At 50.4% G+C, this 11,075-nt stretch overlaps 1 protein-coding gene across 1 annotated transcript in view; it reads right to left on the bottom strand.

Moving 5' to 3' along the window:
* The window catches only part of LOC145340359 (cysteine sulfinic acid decarboxylase-like), a gene marked incomplete at its 3' end in the record, with an annotated part of 46,679 nt that extends 36,031 nt beyond the window's left edge, over nt 1-10,648 (bottom strand). The window contains exons 1-3 of the mRNA XM_080184816.1: nt 10,548-10,648; nt 9,774-9,889; nt 3,126-3,205 (exon numbers count right to left, since the gene is read on the bottom strand). Of these exons, the coding sequence (XP_080040942.1) occupies nt 3,126-3,205; nt 9,774-9,889; nt 10,548-10,620 (269 nt within the window). The remainder of the gene's footprint in view (nt 1-3,125; nt 3,206-9,773; nt 9,890-10,547) is intronic.
* Nucleotides 10,649-11,075: the final 427 nt, after the last annotated feature.

Genomic DNA, 11,075 nt, shown 5'->3' with positions numbered 1-11,075 from the left:
AAGACAGTGGGGTTGGTGAGCCAGACCTCCGGGTCCTCACCCCCTTTGAGGAGCGTTGTGCTGGAGACCCCCAGGGAAGGGGAGATAGGGGCTGTCAGTAACAGCATGGTCCAGCTGCCATATCCAGACGGGAGCACCCGCCATTCCTTCACTCGCTTTGAGGCCACTTCTCGGCGGGGGCACGAGTTGTGGGTGCGAGGGGGAAGGTTTAAAGGAGATATACGTGGTGGTTTATTTGTACAGAGAGGGTCGCGGGTGCCTGGAACTCACTGCCAGGTCGTTCACGAGTGCAGATCTGATAATGACCTACAAGGGGTGTTTCTACAGCTATGAGAATGGGATAGGATTAGAGGGATACGGTGCCCGGAAGGTAGTCGGGTAGGTAGATGGGCAGCCTGGTCGCTACACGCTTGGAGGGCTGAAGGGCCTGTTCCTGTGCTGTAATTTTCTTGGTGCTTGTTCAATGGAGAAATGGGAATCACGTGTTTGGCATCCCGGATTCATCTCGCCGCCCGGAGGAGATGGGCGAAGGGACCTCCGAGGGTGGCACCGTTTTGGTGTTAGCTGCCACCTCACCATCCCAGGCACCGACACGTCGGGTGGGCCCAGTTTGTAATGAGGCTCCTGGGTCACTCCCTGGTGAGCACAACACATCCGATGTCCATCGGGTGGAGGAGGGAAGGTCCGAGGCCGCTGGCACGTGGGGGCCTACTGGAGGCAGGGACTCAGCTGGCATCTTGACGTGGGCACAGTCGATGGCTCCCTGTACGTCAGGCACCCCGGCAGTGGCTGCGAACCCTGCCGCCCGGGTTCCTGCTGGGCCTGGCCCAGGTTACGTTCGATGTACTGCCCAGCCCGGGCACACAGGGTTTGTGTGACCTGCCTCACACAGGCGACTGGGAGACGCCTCAGACACCTCCACTCGGGGTCTGGAAGGAGCCAGTCACGTTACAGTCCACAGCTGCTGGCAATCTGACAGCCACCGAGAGTGGGTACCCCCGCCCCCCCACCCCCTCGCCCTGTCTCTCGGTGCCAGCCCCCGCAACAGGCGTGGCAGTGTCTCCTTTCAGAGCCCGAGGTGGCAACGGCACAAATGTTCAAATAACTTTCGCGCAGAGAACCTTCTCCTGCTCTGGGTGAGTGGCAGCCACCTCCTGTCTCCAGTGGTCGAGAGGAAGAGAGGGTGCAGAATGTAGTGTTACAGTCATAGCACGAGAAAGAGCAACTCAATATTTGATTGTTAAATGCACGGGGATACAGTGAAAAGTATTGTTTCTTGCGCGCTATACAGATAAAGCATACCCTTCATAGAGTACATAGGGGAGAAGGAAAGGAGAGGGTGCAGAATGTAGTGTTACAGTTACAGATAGGGTGTAGAGAAAGATCAACTTAATATTTGATTTATTATTGTCACATGTATTGGGATACAGTGAGAAGTATTGTTTCTTGCGCGCGATACAGACAAAGCATACTGTTCATAGAGTACATACGGGAGAAGGAAAGGAGAGGGTGCAGAATGTAGTGTTACAGTTACCAATAGGGTGTAGAGAAAGTTCAGCTTAATAGTTGATTTATTATTGTCCCATGTATTGGGATACAGTGAAAAGTATTGTTTCTTGCACGCTATACAAAGCATACCATTCATAGAGTACATAGGGGAAAAGGAAAGCAGAATATAGTGTTACAGTCACAGATAGGGTGTAGAGAAAGATCAGCTTAATATTTGATTTGATTTATTATTGTCACGTGTATTGGGATACAGTGAAAAGTATTGTTTCTTGCGCGCTATACAGACAAAGCATACCGTTCATAGAAAAGGAAAGAGAATGCAGAATGTCGTGTTAGTTACGGATAGGGTGTAGCGAAAGATCAGCTTAATATTAGATTTGATTTATTATTGTCACATGTATCGGGATACAGTGAAAAGTATTGTTTCTGGCGCACTTTACAGACAAAGCATACCGTTCATAGAGTACATGGGGAGAAGGAAAGGAGAGGGTGCAGAATGTAGTGTTACAGTCATCGCTCGAGAAAGAGCAACTTAATATTTGATTGCTAAATGCATGGGGATACAGCATAAAGTATTGTTTCTTGCGCGCTATACAGACAAAGCATACCATTCATAGAGTACATAGGGGAGAAGGAAAGGAGAGGGTGCAGAATGTAGTGTTACAGTCATAGCTTCAGAAAGAGCAACTCAATATTTGATTGTTAAATGCACGGGGATACAGCAAAAGGTATTGTTTCTTGCGCGCTATACAGACAAAGCATACCGTTCATAGAGTATATAGGGGAGAAGGAAAGGAGAGGGTGCAGAATGTAGTGTTACAGTCATAGCTCGAGAAAGAGCAACTTAATATTTGATTGCTAAATGCACGGGGATACAGCAAAAGGTATTGTTTCTTGCGCACTATACAGACAAAGCATACCATTCATAGAGTACATAGGGGAGAAGGAAAGGAGACGGTGCAGAATGTAGTGTTACAGTTACAGATAGGGTGTAGAGAAAGATCAGCTTAATGCGAGGTTGGTCCATTCAAAAGTCTGACAGCAGCAGGGAAGAAGCTGTTCTTGAGTCGGTCGGTACGTGACCTCAGACTTTTGCATCTTTTTCCCGATGGAAGAAGGTGGAAGAGAGAATGTCCGGGGTGTGTGGGGTCCTTAATTATGCTTTTCCCAAGGCAGCGGGAAGTGTAGACAGAGCCAATGGATGGGAGGCTGGTTTGTGTGATGGATTGGGGCTACATTTACTATCCTTTGTAGTTCCTTGGGCAGAGCAGGAGCCCAGACCGAGCTGTGATACAACCAGGAAGGATGCTTTCTATGGTGCATCTGTAAACGTTGGTGAGAATCCGTAGCCGACATGCCAAATTTCCTTAGTCTCCTGAGAAAGTTGGTGGAGGGGGGGGCTTTCTTAACCATAGTGTTGGCTTTGGGGGGGACCAGGACAGGTTGTTGGTGATCTGGGCATCTAGAAACTTGAAGCTCTCGACCATTGGGCTTGGGCACAGATCATTCTGTGAAAGGGGCAGAGAGAGAGGTTTGAAGAATCGGAATACCTGGAGTTCCCGTGGCCCCCGTTAAGAATCTGACACCATATCCGTGCTCGCACACTTGGGACTCACCTTTCGTCTGCTCTGACCACGTACACACTGTCTGTGCCCAGACCCTGGAACGCAGCTCCCTTGCTGATAGAGTAATGGCACTGTGGGGAAACAAAGAATACACTTAGTTTTCCTTCGCAGCACTCAGCACAATGCCATATAAAGCTTTCTAAAGCTATGCTAACTGTGAAAAGGCTGGCAGAGGGTGGTTGAGGCAGATTCAGGACTATAGATCCCTTGGTCAAGGAAGATAGCAGTGACTGAGGTATTAAAATGATGACTTTGTCAAAGCTATACGAAACAAAGAGGCAGTTGTGATATGGAACATAAGAGAAATAGATGAAGAGATGGGCGCCATGGTGGCACAGTGGGTTAGCACTGCTGCCTCACAGTGCCAGGCACCCAGGTTCCATTCCTGGGCTTGGGACACTTTGTGTGGAGTTTACACATTCGCCCAATCCCTGGGTGAGTTTCCTCTGAGTGCTCCCGTCCAAAGATGTGCAGGTTAGGGTGGATTGGCCATGCTAAATTGTCCCTTAGTGTCCAAAGATGTGTGGTTTAGGGTGGATTGGCCATGCTAAATTGTCCCTTAGTGTCCAAAGATGTGTGGTTTAGGGTGGATTGGCCATGCTAAATTGCCCCTTAGTGTCCAAAGATGTGTAGGTTAGGGTGGATTGGCCATGATAATTTTGCCCCTTAGTGTCAGGGGGATTAGCAGGGTAAATCCGTGTATTTATGGGGACAGGGTCTGAGTGGGATTCTTGTCAGTGTGGGCTCAATGGGCCAAATGGAATAAAGAGGAGTTACGAGAAAGACCGGATGGGTTTAATGTGGATAAATCCTGCAATCTGGAGGAGATACATCCAAAGGTTGCTGTGGGAAGCAGGAGGAGAAAATTGCCGAGTCTCTGGGGACAATCTTCCAACGCTGTTGAGTTAGGTGGCTGCTTGGAGAGGAGTGAGGAATAGGGTCAGCCCTGCACTGACACACCACTCACCTTCACACCAGCATTGGAGAATCTTTAACAAATAATTACCTCGGACAAAAATTAACAGCCACTTGGACAAGTGTGGAGAAAGAAAGGAAAAGCAGCAATAGATTTAACCATTCCATCTGCTGGGTGCGTTAGAATTTCCTATGAAGTCAACAGAGTGGATGAGGACAGTGCAGCTGATCTGAATAAGAACATAAGAAATAGGAGCAGGAGTAGGCCACCTAGCCCTTCGAGCCTGCCCCGCCATTCAATAAGATCATGGCTGATCTGAAGTGGATCAGTTCCACTTTCCTGCTTTCTCCCCTTAATTCTCCTGTCTATCAGAAACCTATCTACCCGTGACTTAAATATATTTAGTTCACCGACCGCCACAACAGGTCCACAGCAGACACCATCTCCCTGGCCCTGCACCCAACCCTGGAACATCTAGATAACAAGGACACCTATATCAGACTCCTATTTATTGGCTACAGCTCAGCCTTCAACACCAATATTCCCACAAAGCTCATCCCCAAACTCCATGGTCTGGGTCTCGGCACCTCCCTGGATCCTGAACTTCCGAATTCACAGACCACAATCAGTAAGGAGAGGCAACAACACCTCCTCCACCATCATCCTCAACACCGCTGCCCCACAGGGATGTGTTCTCAGCCCCCTCACTATACTCCTTATACACCTCTGTCCGTGCGGCCAAATTCCCCTCCAATTCGATTATCAAGTTTGCTGATGACACCACGGTAATGGGTCGGATCTCAAACAATGACAGAGTTACAGGAATGAGATAGAGAATCTGGGGAACTGGTGTGGCGACAATAATCTCTCCCTCAATGTCAACAAAACCAAGGAGATAGTCATCGAGTTCAGGCAGTCTAGAGGAGGACATGCCCCTGTCTACATCAATGATGAAATGGTTGAGAGCTTCAAGATTTTAGGTGTCCAGATCACCAACAACCTGTCCTGGTTCCCCCCACGCCAACACTATAGTTAAGAAAGCCCCACCAATGCCTCTACTTTCTCAGGAGACTAAGGAAATTTGGTATGTCCACTACGACTCTCACCAATTTTTACTGATGTATCATAGAAAGCATTCTTTCTGGTTGTATCACAGCTTGGTCTGGGCTCCTGCTCTGCCCAAGACCACAAGGAACTACAAAAGGTCGTTAACGTAGCCCCAATCCATCACACAAACCAGCCTCCCATCCATTGACTCTGTCTACACTTCCCGCTGCCTCGGCAAAGCAGCCGGCATAATCAAGGACCCCACGCACCCCGGACATTCTCTCTTCCACCTTCTTCCGCTGGGAAAAAGATACGGAAATCTGAAAATATATACAAACTCAAGAACAGCTTCTTCCCTGCTGCCATCAGACTTTTGAATGATTACCATAATACCATGTATTAAGCTGATCTTTCTCTACACCCTAGCTATGACTAAGACTACATTCTGCACTCTCTTGTTTCCTTCTCCCCTATGAATGGCATGCTTTGTCTGTATAGTGCGCAAGAAACAGTACTTTTCACTGTATCCCAATACACGTGACAATAACATCAAATCAAATCATAAGCTAGGAGCCCAGGGTGTTGGAGGTGGTATATTGGCATGGACAGAGGATTTGCTAATGGACAGGAAACAGTAAGTGGGGCTAAGGGTTCTTTTTCATTGTGACAACCTGTAAGCAGTAGGATTTCACAGGGATCGATGCAGAACTTTATAAGACCCTTGTCAGACCCCACTTGGAGTACTGCGCACAGTTCTGGTCGCCTCACTACAGGAAGGATGTGGAAGCTATTGAGAGGGTGCAGAGGAGATTTACAAGGATGTTGCCTGGACTGGGAGGCATGCCTTATGAAGATAGGTTGAGGGAGCTGGGACTCTTCTCCCTGGAGAGACGAAGGTTGAGAGGCGACCTGATAGAGGTTTATAAGATTTAGAGAGGTATAGATAGAGTGGATTCTCAGACGCTATTTCCCAGGGCTGAAATGGTCGCTACGAGAGGACACAGGTTTAAGGTGCGGGGAGGAAGTACAGAGGAGATGTTAGGGGTAAGTTTTTCACTCAGAGGGTGGTGAATGAATGGAATCGGCTGACGTCGGTGGTGGTAGAGGCGAACTCACTGGGGTCTTTTAAAAGACTTCTGGATGAGTATGTGGGATTTAATGGGATTGGGGGTTATAGATAGGTCTATGGCTTGGTAGGTATGGATATGATTGGTGCAACTTGTGGGCTGAAGGGCCTGTTTGTGCTGTAGTGTTCTGTGTTTACAATATATATTAATGACTTGGAGAAAAGCAGCAAAAGGTACTGCAGGCAAACTTACAGATGACACAAAAAGAGTTGGAAAGGCGAGTCGTGAGAGGGATGGTTAACAGGGAGATACTGATAGGTTAAGTAAATGGGCAAAAAGTTGGGAGTATATTGTGGAAAATGTGAGCCGGGATTCTCCCAAAACAAAAAAAAATCCCAAGTTCCCAAAGTGCGGGAAAATGGGAGTAATTCCTGCTGGGTTTTTTTTTTAAGTGTACTTACCAGAGCGAATCTCCAACACTCTGAGCACTGCAGACTGCATCAGCGTGATTCCCTCTGGAAAGTAGGGGCTGGGCCTATTCCGGCCTGTGTCCGCCCCTCCCCAGAGGCCTAAGGACACTCATGGACCCGGGGAAGGAGTACAAGAGTAAGGAGGTCTTGCTGCAATTGTACGAGGTGCAGCTGGGACCAAGATAAAGGGGGGGGGGCGGGGGGGCGGTTTAGAACAGAGTTGAGGAGGAACTTCTTCACTCAAAGGGTGGTGAATCTCTGGAATTCTCTGCCCGTTGAAGTGGTGGAGGCTGCCTCGCTAGATATTTTTAAGACGCGGGTTGATGGGTTTTTGATAAGCGAGGGGATTAAGGGTTATGGGGAGAGAGCGGGAATGTGGAACTGAGCCGCGACAGATCAGCCATGATCTTATTGAATGGCGGGGCAGGCTCGAAGGGCTAGATGGCCGACTCCTGCTCCTATTTCTTATGTTCTTATGTCTGGAGCGCTGTGAGCCGTTCTGGTCCCCTTACTTAAGGAAAGATATGATTTTGTTGGGAGTCAGTTCAGAGAAGGTTCACTGGGATGATCCCAGGGTTGGAGGGATAATCTTGTGAGGAAAGGTCAAACAGATCCGGACGCATTGGAATTTAGAAGGATGAGAGGTGATCTCACGGAAACATCGAGGATTCTTTCGGGGTTTGTCAGCGTAAATGCTGAGGGGATATTCCCCCTTGTGGGAGAGTCTCACAGTACCCCTAGCTGTGTCCTAACCAATGCTCTGTAATAACCCCGACTTATACTCTATACCCCCACTGGTAAAAGCAAAAGTGTCCCACGTGCCTTCTTGGCTCCCCTATTCACCCGCTGTTACCTTCAGGCACCTGGGAATAAATACCCCAAAATCCCTGTGCTTCCCAGTCTCCTACCATTCATTAAGGATTCCCGATCTCGTTACTTCCCCCCACCCCAGCCAGAGAGGAATTAAGAATATGTCAGAGCCCCTGTAATTTCCTCACTTCCTAAAACAGTCTGGGATACAATTCCTCCGGACTGTGGGCTTTCTAAGCCCGTCAGAACCTCCTCATTTCCGATGTCAAACTTCTCAACGTCCTGACAGCTCCTTTTGCTGAACTCTGTACCGCTGTTCTCCTTTCCCCCGGGTGCAGACCAGAGAGAATTAGTTACTTGGCACCCTTGCCACACCCTGCGGCGTGACACGTACAACAGATTGTCCCCTTCAGCTCAAACGGGCCCCACTCTTCCCCGTAAGGTATTTCTCAGCGGCAGGAGGCAGAGAGAGCCCCGTGGGTGAGAGACAGAGACAACGAGGGGGAAGGTTAAAAGAGCACTGATCTGATTCTCATCAAGGTTACGTACACACACAGTGCTGCTGGGGAGAGAGTTACAGGACGGAAATGTAGATGGATGGGTTAGTAAGTTTGTAGATGACACAAAGATAGCTGGAGGTGTGGGTAGTGTGGAAAGTTACAGCGGGATATGGGCGGAGAAACGGCGGATGGAGTTTAATCCGGGCAAGTGTGGGGTTTGGGAGATCGAATGTTTAGGGGAAGCGTACAGTTAATGACAGGACCCCGAACAGCACTGACGTCCAGAGGGATCTTGGGGTGCAAGTCCATAGCTCCCTGAAGGTGACCACGCAAGTAGACAGGCTGGTAAAGAGGGCGTACGGCATTCTTGCCTTTATTGGTCGGGGCACTGAGTACAAGAGTCAGGATGTCATGTTGCAGCTTTATAAAACTTTAGTTAGGCCGCACTTTAAGAGGATCGTGTTCAGTTGTGGTCACCACTTTATAGGAAGGATGTGGAGGCTTTGGAGAGGGTGCAGAAGAGGTTTACCAGGATGCTGCCTGGGTTACGGGGTATGAGCTATAAGGAGAGGCTGGATAGACTAGGGTTGGAGTGGTTGAGAGGAGACCTGATAGAAATCTATAAAATGAGAGGCATAGATAGGGTTGACGGACAGAATCTTTGCCCCAGAGTTGAAATGCCCAATACTAGGGAGCGTACACTGAAGGGGAGAGGGGGAAGAGTTCAAAGGAGATGTGAGGGGCACGTTTTTTGCGGAGTGGTAGGTGTTTGGAACGCGCTGCCAGGGTTGGTGATGGAGGCAGATCGAATAGGGGCGTTTAAGGGGCTTTAGATAAGCAAAGAACAAAAACAGCCCGGGAAACGAGCCCACGCTGCCATTTTAACATTACCAGTACCCCCCCTCCACCCATGACCCTTATCTATTGTTTTATGGCCATCCACATTGAGGGAAAACTGATTTAGGGACAATTTATTACCTCCAGTCAGCCTAAGAGCACATCTTTGGGGTGTGGGAGGAAACCAGAGCACCCGGAGAAAACCCATGCAAGCATGGGGAGAATGTGCAAACTCCCACAGACACTGGCCCAAATCCATGTATCTGCACAGCAAACAGTGATAGTCACTGAGCTGTCACATTGCCCAGTATCTGGTCCAGTTTAAGCGCACACTAACGACATGAAGCACTAGGCCAATCTCGAACAACCAAGAGCAGCCCAAGTACGACCCATCGCGTGTACGCCCCTCGTTGGACAACAAGGTGGACCGACTTAAAACCTGTGAATTAAAAAGAGAAAAACATTATTATCACACCACATCCTTATACATTACCAGGGATGCCCCAATGCTACTGAACCTTATTTAAAACAATCTCCTATATCCTCCCATCTCCAACCCACTCATGTGCCTGTCTAAGTTACTCTTAAACAACACATGAATATACAAGGATTAGAGAGATATGGAGAAAGGGCGAGCAGAAGGGATGACTTTAATTTGGTGTCATGTGGGCTGAAGGGCCTGTTCCTGTGCTGGACTGTGTGGGGAAGAGGGTGAGAGTTGGGTGTGAAAGTTGGATAGCCCCTGTCTGCTCGGTGACTTTCACAGGCCAGCGAGATTTCAGTTCGAAAACCCTTGCCCTGGGGTTCATCGCCGAACGGCGCGCCAAGGCTAAACTGTGCCCATCTCGCCACCAAACATAAAGGCAGTGCCCAGGAACAGAGGGCAATCCTTGAATGTTGGGACGCAGTCAGACGGGAAACGTAATCTCCAAAGCTCGAGCCATTGCTGACTCAAAGCAGAGTGGGCGGCGAAGTATCCCCGAGAAACTCACCTCCTCAGAGGCGAAGACCGCCAGTCTCGGCATGTCCCACAGGCCTCGCTGCTTAACCTGGGGGAAAAGCTTGCAGCGGGCCACGTTCATGGCGTACATATTGGACATCGAGCCTCCTGGAGCAAGGAAAGAAGCTGATTAACAAACAGCACGGCAGCCCCTGGCACTCCCTCCCTCCCTCAGAGGCTAGGGAGCAAATATATACACAAACCGGCACTCTCCCTCGGGAAGGGATTGAGGCGAGGCGCGGCCCTGTCGAGGGATCGAGGTGAGGAACGGACGCGAAGGGGCAATTTAGCACGGCCAATCCAGCTAGCCTGCACATCTTTGGAGTGTGGGAGGAAACCGGAGCACCCGGAGGAAACCTACGCAGACATGGGGAGAATGTACAAACGCCACACACACTGAGCTGGGAATCGAACCTGGCTCCCTGGCGCTGTGAGGCAGCAGTGCCAACCCACTGTGCCACCCTAATAGGGGTGATCTTATAGAGGTCTATAAAATAATGAGGGGCACAGATCAGCGAGATAGTCATATCTTTTCCCCAAAGGTAGGGGAGTCTAAAACTAGAGGGTTTAGGTTTAAGGGGAGAGGGTCCAGAGGGGCAATTTTTTTCACACAGAGGGTGGTGAGTGTCTGGAACGAGCTGCCAGGGGTAGAGGCAGGTACAATTTTGTCTTTTAAAAAGCATTTAGACATGGGTATGATGGGTATAGAGGGATATGGGGCAAATGTGGGCAATTGGGATTAGCTTAGGGGTTTAAATCCACCAACCTGGGCAGAAAATGCCATCGCCACACTGCCACCCAATCAGCGTACAAAGCTTCTTCAATACCACCTCCTCCATCAGCACAAAGACTGGCGCAATCTCGTAGGTGTATCTGTGAGAGAGACAGAGTCCAGGCACGGTTAGTGTGAGAGGAGAGGGGGCGGGAGGGAGGGGGGGCGGGAGGGAGAGGGGGCGGAAGGGAGAGGGGGCGGAAGGGAGAGGGGGCGGAAGGGAGAGGGGGCGGAAGGGAGAGGGGGCGGAAGGGAGAGGGGGCGGAAGGGAGAGGGGGCGGAAGGGAGAGGGGGCGGACGGGAGAGGGGGCGGACGGGAGAGGGGGCGGGAGGGAGAGGGGGCGGGAGGGAGAGGGGGCGGGAGGGAGAGGGGGCGGAAGGGAGAGGGGGCGGGAGGGAGAGGGGGCGGGAGGGAGAGGGGGCGGGAGGGAGAGGGGGCGGGAGGGAGAGGGGGCGGGAGGGAGAGGGGGCGGACGGGAGAGGGGGCGGACGGGAGAGGGGGCGGACGGGAGAGGGGGCGGA

This window comes from Carcharhinus amblyrhynchos, unplaced genomic scaffold (assembly GCF_965287045.1).
Source record: "Carcharhinus amblyrhynchos unplaced genomic scaffold, sCarAmb.v2.hapA scaffold_956, whole genome shotgun sequence".
Classification (NCBI taxonomy): Eukaryota; Metazoa; Chordata; class Chondrichthyes; order Carcharhiniformes; family Carcharhinidae; genus Carcharhinus; species Carcharhinus amblyrhynchos.
This window is presented reverse-complemented; position numbering and strand designations above follow the sequence as displayed.